Genomic DNA, 19,852 nt, shown 5'->3' with positions numbered 1-19,852 from the left:
TCTAATCATTTTACAGAACTCTTTAATTAGTTCTAATAATTTTTCAGTTTATTCCCTTGATATTCAAGGTATAGGGCTATAATATCCAGAAATACCAACACTGTTGTCCATTCCTTTCCAACATATACATCTTAATTATTGTTTTGTTTTACTGGATTGGCTGAGACCTCACACAAAATGTTGGACAATAATGGTGTAATCTGGTATCCTTGTCTTGCTTCTGATCTCAAGAAGATAATAAGACATTTGAAATCCTGAACTCTACAATAAATACTAAAAACAATGGGACATTTTAAAAATTTTTAACTGGGAGGCCAAAGCTTCGGCGCTTTCAGTTCCTATGTAAGCAAACCAAAGCCCAATGTAAACAGTGAAATGAAACTAGAGACTATGCCAATCAGAATCTGCAACTAAGCTCTAAGTAAGGTCTTTCCATTCTAACCAGTCAAATATATTTTGTCTTACTTCCGCACTCAGCCTATAAAATCTCACTGCCCTCACTGCTACAGCAGATCTCTCTGAGCCTTTTCCAGTGCTGAGTGCTGCCTAATTCATGTTTTTTTTTTGTTTTGTTTTGTTTTGTTTTGTTTTCTGAGACAGGGTCTCGCTATGTTGCTCATACTGGGCTCAAGCAATCTGCCTGCCTCAGCTTCCCAAACTCCTGGGCTCACGTGATCTGCCTGCCTCAGCCTCCCAAAGTGCTGGGATTACAGGCATGAGCCACCATGCCAGCCCTCTTTTAATGTGCAGGTAAACGCTGTTAAATTTATTTTGTCTAAAGTTTTTCTCTTAACAGACATTATTTGTGACTTCTAAATCTTTTTTCACAGTTAAACTGTGTTTTTAATAATTTCATATTTGGATTCATCTGTAAAAGCATACTTGTGTTAATATTTTCCAAGACATCACAAACATGTTAAACACCATGACCCCATCATCTTTTTACTTCAGAGACAAATTATGTAAGTGAAATTAAACAGTAAGACACCAGTTAATTTAGTATATAACATTTTGTCATCTGTTTACAAATTTTCCTTGACCCATCAAAATGTTATATTAACATTAAAGCATGTTCTCCTGTATGTGTGTTCATTGGTGTCATAACAGTGAAATGGGAGTTGCAGGAGAAATAAGTCTGTATTAAGAACATTCTTTTTCAGGGTAAAAAGGCAAGCCAAAGTTTGGTGTTACTATATAGAGTTGCATAAGGACATTTTTTCGCCAGGATACATCCTGTTTCATTTACTGTTTTACAGTGTTATTCCCCTATTTTCCAGAAAAATATAATAGACACAAGAAATGTAAGTCTAAAAATTGAATCCACCATTCTTGATGGAAATGTTAAGGATCATATAACCAGCACCTAATCCTGCTATTTAATTTTACATCTCTATCACATAATTTTTATATTTCTGGATTTTTGTTTTATTACTTACATCTTTTCACTGATATTTAATTTTCAGTAATAAAATTTTAGCATACATTCATACATTCATTTTTATTTTTTCTTAGAAACTTAAGAATGGCCTAATGAAGAGTTTCAGAGAAAAATAATTGCCTTAGGCTCAACAAATATACCTTACATAAATAAAATTAAAAACAGACTGGGTTAAATTAATTACAACTGGTTTTTCTTTTCATTGGTCCCTTATTTTGTGATAAGAAATTACTCAAAATATTGGCAATTATTCCATAGAAGAATATGTATATTTACTGATACCCAATCATTTCATTATAACCAAATTAAAATTTTTTCTGTATACATTAACAAATATTTCCCTAATTTAACATTATTTTTCATCGCTGTCAACTTTTGGCTCTTATATATTGAAATAATCAATCGTATGTAAAGAAAAATAAGCAAATTAGCATTTAAAATTACCTGAACCAGAAGTGTTATTGGGCCACTTTTATCCACTTCTAGTATTTCACCATTCTTTGTGCCAACTAAAATATGACCGTGTCCTAATGATATGGCACGTATAGATGGATTATCTTCCAAGAGAAGACCTGAAATGTTAAATGAAGATGTTCTTTTAGACATACAGTTACTATAATACAATGGTGTATATATTGCCAATTAAGCTATTTTGACAGTGAAAATCACATTACAAGGTTTTCTCCTGTATTTTAAGTATTCTAATAAATGTACTATATTAACCTCAATCATTCAATTTAGAAATCTCTAAATAAGTACTACCTATGTATTATAAGTCTATGATTCTATTCTCAGATTCCCTCCTACCATTCCAACAACTATTTGTTTACCTCTTCTTCTATTAGCCCTTCCTTATCCATCTCCTGCCCCTCTTAGAGTATTTACAATATTCTTATTAGTAATTTTAATTCAAGATATACAGTCAGCCCTCAGTATCCTTGGGGGATTGATTCCAGGACAACCACAGATACCAAAGTCTATGGATGCTCAAGTCCCTCATATAAAATGGTGTAGTATTTGCATATAACCCATATACATCATTCCACATTTTTTTCCTTTTATTTTTCAATAGGATGGGGTTTTACCATTTTGCCCAGACTGGTCTCGAACTCCTGGGCTCAGGAGTTCCACTCACTTGGGCCTCCCAAAGTGTTGGGATTACAGATGTGGGCCACCACGCCCGGCCCCCATATGCTTTAAATCACTTTTAGATTGCTTATATCTAGTACAATGTAAATGCTATGTAAATAGCTGTTATACTGTATTTTTAATTTATATTATTTTTATTGTTCTATTGTTACTTTTTATTTTTCTCTCGCATATTTTCTATTTGCAGTTGGTTGAATCTGAGGATATGGAACCCACAGATACAGAGGGCCAATTATATTTATTTATGTCTACTTGTCCTAGGGAGGCTTCAGCAACATATTAGTAAAGATGATAGACTTAACTCATACCATTACAGAGCATACAGTGAGGAAAACAGACCCTGTGTTAAGGGCATATTGAAATAGGAGCACATAGCAGTGGAATCTAACTTTTTTGAGAGGAGATGAGGGTGGGGGAAATCATCCTAGAAAAAATCAGGTTTGATATTTGAAAAATAAATATGTTGTCAAGTAACTGGAGGGGGCAGGAGGGAAGAGGAAGGACATGTTTTAGGAAAAAGTAAAAACAGGTAGAAAGGCCCAGAGGTCAGAGAGAGTGTGGTGCCATGCCTTAAAGGAAGAAATGCACTCAAAGACGAGTTAACGGGTGCAGCACACCAACACGGCACATGTATACATATGTAACAAAACTGCACATTGTGCACGTGTATCCTAGAACTCAAAGTACAATAATAATAATAAAGAAAATGCACCCTCGGTGGACAGGGAGTTGGGCCTGATGCTGCCCTTGCACCCTTCCTCCTCTTCAAAATAAAGGGAGGCCAAGCACAGTGGCTCATGCCTGTAATTTCAGTGCTTCGGGAGGCCAAGTTTAGAGGATCATTTGAGTTTGGGACCAGCCTGGACAACATAGAGAGACCCTGGCTGTACAAAAATTTGAAAATTTGCTGAGTATGGTGGCAGGCGCCCTTAGTCCCAACTACTCAGGAGGCTGAGGCAGGAGGACCGCTTGAGTCTAGGGGTTCAAGATTTCAGTGAGCTATGATTGCACCACTGCACTCCAGCCTGGGCAGCACAGCAGGACCCTGTCTCTTAAATAAATCAACCAATCAACAAACAAATGGCAAAGGGAAAAAAGGCCTGTGAGGCTACAGAAGCAGGGTCAACAAAATGCCAAGGTGAAACAAAATGTCAAAGTTGCACACAAATTCTTGACTGGTGATAAATGTGATGTTCACATGGAAATTTTCTTTGGAAAATTAATGTTAAAATTAGGATTCATAATCTTGTATTTCACTAATATTTTACCATGTGTATCATAGAAAATAGATTTTTGAAAATATGGCAATGATTCTGGTATCCAGTTAAGTGATTTCTTCCACTTAATGCTGATGCCCAACAAGACGGAAAAATATATGCCATGTGTTCCACCTCAGTGATCAAGCATATTAATGAGCAATTAATCTTTTTTCCTATAAAAAAACCCCACTAAGTCTCAAATCACCTTTAGATCCCGGGGCCAATGCAGCTCTTTTTATAGCATAGGTCTTGAGACATCTTTCAAAAGAGTCATCCCAAAGAGCTACTATACCATCTTTTCCTCCAGTTACAAACCCCTATGAAAAAAAAGGTTCAAGTTAATAAAGATCTAAATATTTTTTAAAATAGTAACCTTTTTCCTTATATTGAAAACTTCTAGAAAAAAGAACATAGTCAAAAGTTACAGCTTGTAAAGAATAGGAATTAGCCTAAGAATCCATTGTGTTTTTAAACCGTCTACATGGAATCTGCAACAATATTTACAGTGACCCTAAACATTTTACTTTTAGATATGGATTCAGAAACATAGTTTCTAAAATCTGTAACTATAAGTTAGATCACCACTCTCAGAAAGTTACATGTATCCTCCTGGAGTCTACCTAATAATCTCATCCTTAAAAAGAGAAAACAAAAATGGTAACTACCTGATAGGATACGGTGATTATACATAAACAGCCGATTTTTGACACATAGTATGAGCTTAAGAACATGAACTTTAAAAACAACAACAACAACAACAACAACAGCAGACCTGGCTGGCACCATGGGTCATGCCTGTAATACAATACTTTGACAGCTGAGTTAATAGCTTAAGCCCAGGAGTTGGAGACTACCCTGGGCAACACAATCTCTACCAAAACATTCTTAAAAATTAGATGGATGTGGGTGGCACTTGCCTGTAGTCACAGCTACTCAAGAGGCTGAGGCAGGAGGATTTCTTGAGCCCAGGTGCTGGAGGCTGCAGTGAGCTATGACCACACCACTGCGTTCCAGCCTGGGTGACAGAGTGAGACACTGTCTCAAAACAAAACACTGCAGATCTATTTCATTCTGTGTTCGGTAGTTTGAAAAGAGAAACAAAGAAAGGTCAAGATGACCCTAGCCCACAGACTACTGCTGGATAGTCCAGGCAAGTAGAAAGGCAGTGTTCCTTTACTTCTTAAAACGCTCTACACTCCAGGACAAATTATGTTTAATTTAAAATCTCTTTAGATTACTTACTTTTTCCAATGCATGCATACTGAACACTGGCCCATCATGAGCTTTCACTGTTTTTACAAGAAAGATGTCTCTCCAGATACACACATCTCCTGTGGATGTTCCAGAAAAAGCCATCTCTTCAGTCCATCCATACACTGCACACATCATTGTGTCATTTTTCCCCAGTGTGCCTATGTAGCCGTTTCTTCCAATCAATCCTCCCCCTAGTTCACAAAAAATATTATGAAAGTACCACTTTCAAAATGTACTCAATTATAAAGAAGCAAAGTTTCTTTTCTACTGTTGTTGTTTGAATAGAAAGGCATGCAACAGTAAGGAGAATTGAAAACTACCGGTGTCTCAATCAGTGATGTGGGTAACACCTTGCATAGCTGCATTTAGACCATAACTTTTTAGATAAACAAAGACCTGGACTAAGTCTATTTTAATCAGCACTTAGCACTTTTGATGTCTTTTAAAGTTTTTATTATGATATATTTAAGAATACAAAAAGGCATTTAAAAAACCCAATACAATGAATGCCTATATATCCACTGACCTACAAAAAGATCCCAAAGTAACTGAAATGTCATGCCAATCTCCCTTCTTCACCCTTTACTATTGTGAATGTGATACTGATTATTCTCATTCATTCCTTTACATATAACACATTTGTGAATTTTTAAGCAATCTTGTATTTTTTCATGTTTTAAATTTTTCTATAAATATCATCCTGTATGTATTCTTTGCAACTTGCTTTATTCACCAATGATTTGTTAAAGAGTTTTTTACATGTTAGAAAACTCACTTTCATAACATATAGCATTCCATTATATAAATATACCATGGCTTATCCATTTTCCTATTAATGGAGATTTAAGTTACTTCCAAGTTTTTGCTATTAAAAGCAATGCTGCTTTAAACATTCTTGTAAAGGCCTCTTCTATACAAGTGCAAGAGTTTCTCTAGGAATGCCTGGGAGTAGTAATAGAGTAATGTGCAAAAGGCATAGCATATAGATCAGAGAGGAATCAGCTCTTGCCAAACTGTTTTCCAAAGTTTATATACCAATGTACACTCTTACTAACAGTGAAAAGAATTCCTTGTTTTTCACCTTCGGAAACAGTTTGTGTTGTCACACTGGGGAACACGAAACACCAACTGAATTTTATTGTGGTTTAAATTTGCATTTCTGTGAATATTATGCTTGATCATATATTCATATTTTTACTGGTCATCATTACCTATTGATATCTCTTGCCCATTTTTCCCAACTGAACTCACAAATTCCTTCCTTCCTTCATTCACTCATTTAAGAAACATATTAGCTGGGTATGGTGGTGTATGCCTGTGGTCTCAGCCACTTGAGAGGCTGAGGCAGGATAGCTTGAGCCTGAGGGGCAGAGGTTGCAGTGAGCCATGATTGTGCCACTATGCTCCAGCCTGCGTGACAGAGCAAAACCCTGTCTCCAAACAAAAAGAGAGAGAGAGAAAGAAAGAAAGAAAAAAGAAATATACATGCCAGGCACTATTCAATGTACCACGGATAGATTTATGAACAGAACAGGCAAGACAACAAAATTCCCTAGAGCTTCATGGTGAGAGACAGTCAATAAATGTAACAAGCAAAATATACACTATGTTAGATGATGATGGGTGCTTTGGAGAAAACAGAAGCATAAAAAGGAGACAGGAAGTGGGAGGAGTCCATTTTAAGTAGGGTGGTTAAGGTAAGCCTCATCAAGAAGGTGTATCTAAATGAAGACTTGAAGGAGGCAGCAAGAGCAAGCCATGCTAGAAGAGTGTTCCAGGCAGAGGGAGCAGCCAAGTGCAAAGGCCCCGATACAACAACATGACTGAAATCACTAAGTAACATCCAGGGAGACCAGTATGGAGTAGCAAAGAAGGCGAGACAGTAATGGGAAATGGGGTTGGAGAGGTCAAAGGCAGTATTGCAGGCCATTGTAAGGATGGCCTACTTTTGCTTTACATGAGATGCAAAACATTTGAGTAGTGAAATGACAAGATCTGGCAACTGATTTATTAAGAGGTTCATTCTGACTTCTGGATTGAGAATAGATACAAGGGAAGTCAAGGATGAAAAGAGTTAGAAGGCTATTTCAATCATATGGGCAAATGGTAAAGGTGGCAGACCAAAGTGATATCATAGAAGATGACGAAAAGTGGTTAGATTCCAAATGTATTCAGAAGACTGTCTTTTCTCAACATAGAAGGCAGAGTCATTAGTGACCTTGTAAGAGCAGCTGGGTGGAATGGTGAGGTGAAAAAAACTAGATTAGACTTTTCTAAAGAGAAAGAAAGAGAACATAAGTTGCAAATTGAAAGTAGGAACAACTGTTTAGAGGTGGTTTAGCATAGAAGATGACAAATTGATAGCAACCAGAGAATAAAGTTGAAAGAGGGTTTTGTGTCACTTATTTAAGATGGAGAAATCACATCACACTTGCATGCTGAAGGGAAAGTCAGTAGAGAGGAAAATTGATGATACAGTAGAGAAAGGGTAGAAGAGTTAGAGTGATGTCCTTGAGTAGATGAGAGAAAGAATCTAGTGCACAAATGGAAGAACTGGCCTTTACTAGAGGGCAAACTATCTTCTAGAGCAGGGTGGGGAAACAATGGGCTGAATGCCAAATCCTGCCACTACCTGTTTTTGTACAATGTCCACTAGAGCAGGTTAGCACTCTGAGCTGCAGAGATCAAGTCTGTTTACTTCTCTGAACCCAAGGTCTGCCTCCCTGGTTTGTGGCTGTAACCAGCATCTGCCCAGAGTCTGGGCTGGTCCCCACCTACAAGCTACAGACTCTGCTAATGGCAACTGCTGGGTATCTGGCAGTGGAATCTCAGTCTAGTAGTTGCCCCACTTCTGGTCAGCTGCCCAAATTCAGAAGGTTGGGCTCTTCAGGAACAGAAGAACACACTAGGATCTATGTGTCACTGGGGTAGTGAAGCTCACTACAGTTTCACTCCCCACCAAAACCTGCCAGGCCCATTCCCTGGCAGACAGAATGTCTAATGGCAACTGGGTGCAAACAGGGTAAGCAGGACAGGACAGTTTTCTCTCTTGTTCTATAATTACCTACATAATACCCTTGATTTTGTCCTTTGGCCTAGAAAGCCTAAAATATTTACTATCTGGCCATTTATGGAAAAAGTTTGCCACCTTTGGTTTAGAGCATTGACAGCTGGGTTTTCTTGATGATACACACAGCGTAACATGTGCCTGTTACATGAGGTCATATAATCAGCTCACGTTATTATTGCATCAAAAACTTTCAGTGGCTCCCCATCCCTCTGTCCCTACCATGAATAGAGTTCAAATTCCTTAGCGGAGAGACTAAGAAATCATAACTTGAAATTCTCAAAGCCTAGATCTGGAATGGGAGGCAAGAAGCCCCATGTTAACCTCAAGCCTAAGTCATCTCCTTCAACCTAGTTTACCTAAAACTATGCATTTAGAGGGTTAAACAATAGTTAGGTTAAGTAAGTGGATACTTACTTCCCAATTGGTTAATGAACTCTGTGGATCAGAACCCCAAAAGTAAGGAAGGTTGAAATGCTCACCAAAGCCTTAACAGTCATCCTTTTATGCTTCACTTTCAGGTCTACTATATGTCTAACCAAACTTAAAGAAAGTTATTCATTTGGAAGTATTTTCATTGCAAGAATATTTACTTTCTTGAAATCTTATTTCAAACAAATTCATAGTTCTTTTCCAGGACAGAAATACTAAGTACAATCGGCCTCCCATGTTCTCAGGTTTTGCATCTGTGGATTTAATAAAATGTGGATTGAAAATATTCCTTTTAAAAAGGATGGGCTGGGCACGGTGGCTCATGCCTGTAATCCCAGCACTTTGGGAGGCCAAGGCAGGTTGATCACCTGGGGTCAGGAGTTCGAGACCAGCCTGGCCAACATGGTGAAACCCCATCTCTACTAAAAAATACAAAAATCAGCTGGGTGTGGTGGCGGGCACCTGTAATCCCAGTTACTCAGGAGGCTGAGGCAGGAGAATCACTTGGACCCGGGAGGCGGAGGTTGTAGTGAGCCGAGATTGCACCATTGCACTCCAGCCTGGGTAACAGAGCGAGACTCTGTTTCAAAAAGAAAAAAAGGATAGTTGCTCTGTACTGAATATATACAGACTTTTTTTCCTTGTCATTATTCCCTAAACAGTATAACAAACTATTTACATAGCATTTACATTATATTAGGTATTATCAGTAGTCTAGAAATGACTGAAAATATACAGGAGGATGTGCATAAATTATATGCAAATACTATATCCTTTTATACAAGGGACTTGTGCAGCATGGATTTGGGTATCCTTGGGGAATCCTGGAACCAATCCCTGATACTTTCTGATGCCGTGAGGTACAACTGTATTATTTGCTGCTAATTTGCAATTACAAGTGACTAAGGTGCCCAAATGAAAAGTTTGTTTAAGCATGTGGAAACAAAATTACAAACGTAAAAATACTTCTTTTTACTTTGTAAATGCATATGCTGTTATCTGATGAGTTTTTGATAAAGTGTTAAATCCAAGACTGAAAATTAATTCATGTCCCATGTAATTTACAACTTGAAAGTTCCTTGAACTTGGGAAATGTCTTCACTAAGTTTATTCTTTTCTAATAATGTTTTACTTCTTCCTATATTTACATATTTTCTCTGAACAGTTTCAATTTATTGAGATTTTGATGTCACATTGCTGGAATTTATAAGTATACTATTTAGAAAACAGACATATTATTTTATAGTTACAAATGACTAAAGTAATATAACATTTCACTTTTGTATCATTTAATAGCATATGAGTAATTTTTTTAAACTTTCATTTTCAGTTTAGACTAAGAACATGTCTTTAACAGAAGAAAAAGTCTGGACATAATTTGATTAATCTCATATATTGAATTCTTTTGCAAGTATGAATACTACTGTATTAGTCTGTTCTCACACTGTTCATAAAGACATACCCAAGACTGGGTAATCTGTAAGGAATGAGGTTTAATTGACTCACAGTTCCACATGGCTAGGGAAGCCTCACAATCATGGCTGAAGGTGAATGAGGAGCAAAGTCACGTCTTACATGGTGACAGGCAAAATTGCTTATGCAGGGGAACTCCCATTTATAAAACCATCAGATCTCATGAGACTTATTCACTTCCACAAGAACAGTATGGGGAACTGCCCCCATGATTCAATTATCTCTACCTGGCCCTGCCCTTGACATATAGGGATTATTACAAGTCAAGGTGAGATTTGGGTGGGGACACAGCCAAACCGTATCAACTACATAAATGCAGCCAATAAATGGCAATAAATCTTGTGTTTGTTTAAAATGCATCAATACAACAGTAAATTACTTTAAAAAATAAACTTATTTTAGATAATTTTAGATTCCCAGAAAAGATGCAAAGGTATTAGAGTATTCTCTTATACACTTCGGTTTCTACTAATGTTAACATCTTTTTTTTTTTTTTTTTTGAGACAAGGTCTTGCTCTGTTGCCCAGGCTGGAGTGCAGTGGGAGATCACAGCTCACTGCAGCCTTAACCTCCTGGGCTGAAGTGATCCTGCCGCCTTATCCTCCCAAGAAGCTGGGACCACAAGTACACACCACCATGCCCAGCTAATTTTTTTTTTTTTTTTGTAGAGACAGGGTCTCACTATGTTGCCCAGGCTGCTCTTGAACACCTAGGCTCAAGTGATCCTCCCACCTTGGCCTCCCAAAGTGCTGGGATTATAGGCATGAGTCACTGTGCCCAGCCAATGTTAACATCTTATATTAACCATAGACCATTTGTTGAAACTAAGAAACCAACATATTTGATACATTATTATTAAACGAACTCAAGACTTCACTCAGATTTCATCAGGTTTTCTCCTAATGTTCCTGTTCTATTCAAGGATGCAGTCTAGGGTACACACTGCACCTAGCTAAATTACTGTCAAAAGCAATTAATTTCTTAAAATTCTATGGAGTAAAAAACAAGCACTTTCTTACCTGCTTTACGCCAAAATTTCATGTGTTTAATTCCAGCTGTAATTAGTTTATCAGGCACATAGGGGTTCATCTTTACAGCAAAAATCTTATCTTTACTTCCTCTGAAATAAACATCAAAATGTTTTAGCTCTGAAGATTCATCATTCCTATATTAATCTCTTGCCTAATCCATACCCTATCTTGATTACTCTATTTACTGAATATTTTACTCCCACTTATCTCTCAGGTTTGGGCTGTGCATTTGCTTTTTCTCATCATTTTAATATGGTAACTCTGCTCAAGAGAATCTCAAAAGACAGAAATGGTCAAAACTGAACTTCTTTTGGACAGCATCTATAATACCTACTATAGTACTGTGCCATAGGGAATGCTATTTGTGGCATGAATGGGTTAAAGGCAATTTTAAAACAATAGTTTGTTATAGCTTAAGATAGCCTTTCCAACTACAAAGTTCCTCTTAAACTATTGTTAATTTGGGCATTATCTCTATGCTCCATAAAAAGCATTTATCTATATATTTAAAGTGCTTTAACATCACTTTAATAAATAGCAGGTTAAAATCTCTGACACTGTTGACTAGTTCCTCCTTTAAAATATTGTTAATACTACTATAAAAAAATACATGCTCACTGTAGAAAACTTAGAAAAATGAAGAAAAATATAAGAAAATAAAACCTATAACTCCTTTGTGACATATACGCATATGTATCTTTTTTCACTTTAATATATGAGCATTTGATCATGGTCTCCAACAGCTATATAATAGCCTATCATACAGTAGAACACACTCTAACTGTACATGGAGATTTTAGATAGTTATATCCAATGCCATATTATAGTTATATTTAAAAGTGGGTTCACAAGCGATAAATCTACAAAGAAATTCTGAAATCATTTACTATGATTATATTATTTATTCAATGGTAATAAACATGGAAGCAATAAAAAGTTACATATTTGCTTGATTTCAAAATTGTTTTAATTAAAAATTTTTTTAAGTCCAAAGTAATTCTAGTATTTTGCAAATGTGATATCAATTTTTTTCCTACCTTGCTATTGAAAGTTTCTCTCCTTTCTTCCAGTCCCACAGCACAATAGTATGGCTATCATCTATGCCAACTGATGCCAAACGTTTCCCATCCGCTGTGGAAAATTAATGAGAGAGATAAACTGACTATTAACATTCAGAAGAGAGAAAACATTCAGTATATATTCTACACCCACACCCTATATTTAAAATTTGATAAAATAATGTTAAATGTTAGGCATGCATACAGCTATAAAAAGAACCAGAATTTATAAGGGAGGGAGAATAAAAGTTTCTCAAATCATCTAAATATATCTGCTCTCATCGCACCTGACCCCCTTTTCCTTATCTGTCCATCAGGTTGGGATGGGAGGAGGGAGAAAAGAAAAATGGAAAAAAGAGATTAAAAAAATAGAAGGAAAGGGAAAACTAACAAAGGGATGAAGAAAATATTTATTTTAATTAAATTCACCATAAGAAATTTACTGTAATATAAGAACTTTGAGTAATCATGAAAAGTTAATCAAATGAAAAACACGTAAGTTACAACAACATACTGCCACTAATACGACTACTTTTAGTAAAGGTCAATCATATCAAGCAATACATAATGAATATATTAGACAAATCACTGCGACAAATGATCAGTGAATATCTTATGGGTGTGCATGTTTATAGGCTGTAAAGGCTCAGACCACAAGAAAATATTTTCCATTTTACCACACTTTGCAAGGCTCTGTTAGTTCCTCATTGCTCCAGTATTTTTCTTTGTGACTCACTTAAGTTTGCAATTCATTTTCTAGTTTCTTAACTGTTAGCAACTCTTTGAATATGTATATATATTTCCCTCTGAACTCTACTATGGATAATTTATCACTTCAGTCAGAGCAGCAAAAGCATTAATTCACTGTTTCTTAATATAGAATTCTCTATTAATGTATTTCCTCCCTCTTCCCAATTCACACCCTAGCTTTCACCGTAGACCTATCTGTAGTGGTCAAACTTTTAAACAAACAGAAAAGCACTAATATGATTTGAAATTATTTTTACAAGACAGTTTAAAATTGTCACTGTATAAATATGTCTAAAGTAAGTATTTCAATTCTCAACTCTTTCTTTGCTAGCCTTTTACCCTAAACATTTCCAAAGTTTACTCTGGCTATAAAACAGTAAGTGAGATCAGTGCCTGCCCAACGTGGGAGATGCAAACCACCTGTGGTAACTGAGATGAATTTAGGTTGTTATGTAGATAAACATTTTTATGTTAATAGAAATGTGCAAATTTTAATAGATATTAAAACTATACTCATTAAGTTATAATTATAAACTAGCTAGCAAATCCACACTTTCACAGTATTTGATAAGGATAACAGTATACACATTTGATAAAAACTGTGAATGTCACAGCTAAATGACAAGCTTAGGTAACACTGACTTAGATTAAAATGCTATGTGTTGCCTCTGCATTTTGTTCATTCTTACTGAGACAGCAAACAGCCTTACCTGAGAAATCAACGGCACTAACACCATATTGGTGGTGGCCCTTTAATATGGACAATGGTTTAATGGTCTCTGTATCCCATATATGAATTGAGGGATCTCTACCAACCTAAAATAGAAATAATTATAGAAGCTATTATATACAATTATTTATTTCCATATCTACTAAAAGGAAATAAAACAAGAGATTTTTACAGCTTGACTTATTTACCACAGAAATTTACTAAATAAAAATTTAAAGCTAACTATATAAGTGACTGATATTTTTTTCTTATGCTTGTTCAAAAGCTAATGAGGCTAGGCTCAGTGTTTCCAGGAATGATGTAACTAGAACTATGTGACTTTTATCATACATTTCATCAATAAAGACAATAAATGCTTACTGAATATCTATTGTTTCTATGCTAGATACAATGAGCAATAAGACATTCAGGTAACTTTTGCAAACTCACTGGGAAAACAGGACATTATCAATGAAAGACAAACACCTCTTAATAGATGCTTAATGAACATGAAAAGGCTGTGGAGAAAGAGTCCATAGAAGAGAAGGTAGTGGAGGTGGGCATTCAGAAAGTACAGAACTTGAATATAAAGAATTCTAGACTAAAATAATGGAGTAAACAAATATTCAGAGGGGGTTAAAGTACCAAGCATGTCTACAGACCTGAAAAGGCAATTTTACTGCAGCACTCTGTCACTTATTTTTTAACTTGGTTTATGATGTTCACTAATGCACAGGTAAACTATCAATTCTTAATTATTCCTCTAGACTCAAGTAATCACTTTCTTTAACCATAAGCATAAAGAGATATAATATCTTTGTATATAGAGACAACTCCTGAAATAATTAATAGAGCTGTCAATTATAGTTAATTTTGAGACTGATTTATTTTTTTTTTATTTTTTTTGAGACGGAGTTTCACTCTTGTTGCCCAGGCTGGAGTGCAATGGCGTGATCTCGGCTCACCACAACCTCCGCCTCCTGGGTTCAGGCGATTCTCTTACCTCAGCCTCCCAAGTAGCTGGGATTACAGGCATGTGCCACCACACCCGGCTAATTTTTTGTATTTTTAGTAGACACAGGGGTTCTCCATGTTGGTCAGGCTGGTCTCGAACTCCCGACCCCAGGTGATCCGCCTGCCTCGGCCTCCCAAAGTGCTGAGATTACAGGTGTGAGCTACCGCACCCGGCTGAGATTGATTTTATAAAAAGATATAACAAATAACACTGCAATCAGCCAATATTTCACTAAATTATTCAGCCAAACATTACCAGTAACTTTTTAGAAAACTTTTAACATTTTTTATGGGTATACAGTAGTACCAGTTACTTTTAAGTTTTCTTTTTATATAAAAACTTCTACAGAATTTGATGCTTTTGATGATTTTACTGTACTACTCTCTTCTGGTTCTCTGGTTTCCTTTTTTTCTTTTTCTTTTTTTTTTGAGACAGGGTTTCACTCCTGTTGCCCTGCTGAAGTGAAATGCCATGATGTTGGCTCCCTGCGACATCCGCCTCCCAGGCTCAAGTGATCCTCCTGTCTCAACCTCCCAAGTAGCTGGGACTACAGGCATGCACCACCATGCCCGGCTAATTTTTGTATTTTCTGTAAAGATGGGGTTTCACTAAGTGTCCAGGCTGGTCTTGAACTCCTGGGCTCAAGTGATCTGCCGCCTCAGTTTTCGAAAGTGCTAGGATTACAGGCATGAGCCACAGAGCCCAGCTTCCTTGACTCCTACTACTGAGTTTCCTTCTCAATTTCCTCATCTGTTACTTAAATACAAACCTCTCCCAAGGTGGTCTTTAATTCTTCAGTCTTCTCATTCTTCATTTTTGCCCTGAGGTATCTCACTTCTACAGTTTCAGTGGTTAAATCAATAAATACCTCCCAAGTCCTTCTCTCGAACAGTTACTTTTCCTCTGAATCCAAGACTTACATTTTTAATTGTCTACTGGACATCTCACCTGGAAATTATGATGATGACTAACACTCACTGAGAAGTGATTTATGTGCCAGAAACTGTTCTAAGCACCTTACGAACATTGACTCATGTACCAATCACAACTCTACAAGATAGGAACAGAAAATATCCTTATTTTAAAGGATGAAGAAATGAAGGTAAAGAGAGGTTAGGTAATTTGCCAGTAGCGAATAAGTGGAAAAGCTTGGATTTCAATATCACATTCCATGAGGTATAGACAGTATTTAGTATAATACTGAGTACTATTAAAGTACACTTAGGGCATCTTACTCAGGGATGAAGGGGAGAAGGGAGAGGTTGGGAGAGTTCTTAGATAGGCCTAGCCTAAGTCTTAAAAGGAGCAGAAATTAGATAAAGTTGGAAGGTTGAATAGAAGTGGAGGGGAAGAGTTTTCCAAGACGAAGGAACTAAGTAAAAGACGTGAAATAGCATTATATGTGTTGGACAAATTCTATGTATCTCGGAAGGCAAGAAAATAGTTTACAAAGAGGCAAATAGTAAGAGATAAAAAGGGGAGTTGGAATGTCAGACTTCGTTAAATGCCTTGAATTGCATTGGGAGTCAACTTCCAACTCTGCATTAATGTTATGCCTCAAATTGCATTTAACCAAGTCTGACTCTCCAACCTCCCCTTTTTATCTCTTACCATTTATAGCTTGTGGCTATTTAGACAGCTGTTTAGACAGCCTACAAGCTATTAACACTAATAAATATGGAAGAATTTTAAGACTTTTAGAAAGATTACTAGTGAATGGGGAAAATGGATAGAGGAAAAAGCTTAAGCAGAAGACCAATGGCTATAGTAATGTTTCAGAAATTGTGAAGCATTGATTGTCAGTAGAGATATGGAAAAATTAAAGATAAAAAATTGAAGATAAAGAATAAATATATATTCAGGTGAAAGAATGGGTCCTACTTGAGGACTGACTAGCTTTAGGGGTGAAGAACAAGATTAACTTCCAGGCTTAGGCAACCAAGTTAATATAGTGCTATGTTCTAAGAAGGAAACATAAAGCGATGAACAGGTTTGGAAGGGAAGATTAATCTTATTTATCACCATTTTAGACATGTTGAATCTGAGTTGCCCACAAGACATCTAAATCAGTGTATTTTTAGTGAATTATATCTATATACACACACACACACACACATATACACACACATATACATATACACACAGAATAATTTGTCCAATTCTTGTACTACATTGTGAGCTCCTGATAGTGGCAGCCAGTCTGAGTTATCTCTGTTTCCCCCACAACATTTAATGCTTCTGAATAGGAAGCACTCAACAAGTATTTGCTGAATTAAACAAAATTTCCAAATTATAGTACAATTAGTCATGTTACTCGACTTTCCAGGTAAGTTTCTTTCACATTCTTTCATTTCCACTTAAGATCACAGTTCCTGACAAGGGGTTATTCTTTGTAATTTAATTCTCCAAAAGGCGAAACTCTCTAGATTTTTCACCTAAATTTCTTTTTTTAAAATTGTTTCATTTGGGAAAAGTGCTTCTTACAAAAGGGAAGCTGCAAAATACAGAGATCTCTGCAACAATTATTTGTTTTTTTCTTAAAGTGAAAGAATGGGTGGGATCCAAGGAATCAAAGCAGTAGATGGACAAACCAGGAGCATCCCTGAGTAATTTTCAGGAAATGGAGCATCAAAACACAAAGGGAAAATTTCCAATCAAGGAATTCTTCCAATGACTTAACTTTATCTAGTCTCAGGGATTCCCAAGCCCTCCCCTAAGGTGGAAAAGCATGACTTATTACTGCAAACCCATTACTCCACTACAATAAGCACCTTAGAATAGAGTTTTTAATCCCATCTGTCTACCTGAAAACTCAGAGGTGGAATGAGGCAAATACCCACAAAAACAAACACAAAAACCTGACAACAAAATGTCCCAAATGATGACAAAGGTTTCTCAGAAAGTGCCTGTACCGGAAAGGTTAGATCGTAAACCATTAAATACAACTGTGCATCCAAGACCCAGTTTGTGTTAATATATAGGATAACCAGGTAGTTTTAACCTCTGATTAAACTACCCTCCAGATTAGTTCCTCAACTAATGTCCATAATGCATTCTAAGATTTGAACACTGTGATTTACTCATAGTTCTTTAAATAAGCTGGGGTTTTTTTTTTTTTTTTTTTGCCCTACTTTTACAGATGCTATAATACACTTAGAATGCTTTCCCCCAACTTCCCCTCTACCAGGTAAACAACTCAGCTCAAATGTCATCATCTCTATATGGGTTTCTTCAATTCTACTGGGCAAAATTAATCATTAGTTCTTCATTACATTGCTACCAGGCTTTGTACATATTTCTACATTTAAAAACAGGGTGATTTTGCCTTCCAAGGGACATCTGGGCACTGTCTGGAGACATTTTGGGTTGCCACAACTCAGGGAAGTGGGTGTTACTGGCATCTAATGGGTTGAGACCAGGGATGCTGCTAAATATCCTACAATCTATAGGTCAGCCTCCCACAACAAATAATTACCTGCCCCAAAACATCAATAGTGCTAAGGTATTCTCATAAATAACTCTGATCTATACTTAGGACACTGTATCACAACTCAGAATATGAGTTTTCACCACGGCAAGAAGTTGTCTTATTTATCTTTATATTCCTAGCACATTTCTTGGTACATAGAATGTGCTTGATGAATGTTTTTAAGTGAATGAAAGAAAGGAAGAAGGAGAGGGAAAGGAAGGAGAGAAAGAGCAAGTAAGGAGAGGCACAAAGAAAGGAAGAAGAATGGGAGAAAGAAAAAACGGAGGAGTTTTCTCTTCTTTCAGGAAAGCTATATAGGAGGATGCAAGTTGATCCCTTTTCCACATATACTAGCTAGAAGGTATATTTACACAGTGTTTAAAGTCAGATAGACTGAAGGCTTTAGGCTTTACTACCTATTAACTGATTGATCTTAAGCAAATTATTTAATTTCTCCAAACCTAAACCTCATCATTTGCAGACTGAAGGAAATAATTTTACTCTCACATGGTTGAGGTGAGAATAAAATAAATATACATTAATACTAGTAAAGTACTTACACATAGGAAGAATCTATAAACATCATTTCTTCCCTTCCTTCTCTAGGAATATCCACATAGAGAGGTATCAGTTAAGATTTTCTCAGGGTTTATTTCAATATTTGTGCTTTCTACTTTGGTAAACCTGAATAGATTACTATCATGATTGTAAAATAAAGAGACATAGTCCTTTGGTTTGTCACAGGACATTTGTTAAATAATTTACTGTTTTAGGTAACTCAACCTAAAGAAACCAGATTTCTAGTCTTTATGTTTTCCCTAATTTGACTAATTTAAAAAATTAATATGACAGAAATAAAACAAGCCAGAGCTATGAGTTCCAAATTTAAATTAAAATAATATGAATTAAAACAATAAAAACTTTAATTAAAACTGTAGGAAAAAAGTTTGGGGTAAATTTTATTTATAATCTGAAAATAAAACCCATTCTAAAGAATTCTTTACTCTTCATATCCTAGAACATAAAAGAGATATATGATTAATTTATTTAAACTCGAACAAAGGCGTAGCTTATCTGGCTTATTGTCAGTCTTTCAAACCTACCTGGCCTGTTGCCACGTAGTCTTTCAAAGGATGAATAGTTAGGCAGAGAATATCATCATCATGACCCAGATAAAAACGCTGTGTGTTTTGCTGTCGATTATAAATGACACCCACTGCTGCCACATGGTACACAATTTCACCAATTTGAGTATAAAACAGATTACTTCGACAGTCATAACCTCTGTACCTAATATAGAAAACAAATCATATATAATTAATTTTGGCCTTTTATCTGATCAATAGAAAATATACAGGGGAGAAGTATGTACCCTTTGGGTGAATCATTCAATTTCCAGTTTTACAGGATACTAAACAATTTTTTTTTAAAAGATGGGGTCTCGCTCTGTCACTCAGGCTGAAGTGCAGTGGTGTGATTGCAGTTCCCTGCAACTTTGACCACCTAGGCTCAAACGATCCTCCCGCCTCAGCCCTCCAAGTAGCTGGGACTACTGCTGTGCGCCACCATGCCTGGCTAATTTTTGTATTTTTTGTAGAGATGGGGTTTTGCCATGTTGCCCAGGCTGGTCTCAAACTCCTGAGCTCCACTCACCTTGGCCTCCCAAAGTGCTGGGATTACAGGTGTAAGCCACCATGCCCAGCCTGAACAATTAAAAAAAATACCAGCATCTCAGATCAATAAACTTT

The 19,852-nt window shown here is 36.3% G+C and overlaps 1 protein-coding gene across 4 annotated transcripts in view; it reads right to left on the bottom strand.

Moving 5' to 3' along the window:
- Positions 1-19,852, bottom strand: part of EML5 (EMAP like 5) — a 179,606-nt gene that overhangs the window by 81,312 nt on the left and 78,442 nt on the right. For all 4 annotated transcript variants that reach the window (XR_009210359.1, XR_009210360.1, XM_032134723.2 and 1 more), the window contains exons 14-20: positions 19,208-19,394; positions 13,622-13,727; positions 12,141-12,234; positions 11,092-11,192; positions 5,089-5,291; positions 4,052-4,163; positions 1,883-2,010 (exon numbers count right to left, since the gene is read on the bottom strand). Coding sequence is in view for 2 of the 4 variants with exons in the window: in XM_032134723.2 (XP_031990614.1) it covers positions 1,883-2,010; positions 4,052-4,163; positions 5,089-5,291; positions 11,092-11,192; positions 12,141-12,234; positions 13,622-13,727; positions 19,208-19,394 (931 nt within the window). In the remaining 2 variants the exon portion in view is untranslated. The remainder of the gene's footprint in view (positions 1-1,882; positions 2,011-4,051; positions 4,164-5,088; positions 5,292-11,091; positions 11,193-12,140; positions 12,235-13,621; positions 13,728-19,207; positions 19,395-19,852) is intronic.

The sequence above is a fragment of the Hylobates moloch genome, unplaced genomic scaffold (genome assembly GCF_009828535.3).
Source record: "Hylobates moloch isolate HMO894 unplaced genomic scaffold, HMol_V3 SCAFFOLD_16, whole genome shotgun sequence".
Taxonomy (NCBI): Eukaryota; Metazoa; Chordata; class Mammalia; order Primates; family Hylobatidae; genus Hylobates; species Hylobates moloch.
The sequence above is the reverse complement of the archived record's forward strand: the minus strand, read 5'-3'. Positions and strand labels throughout refer to the sequence as shown.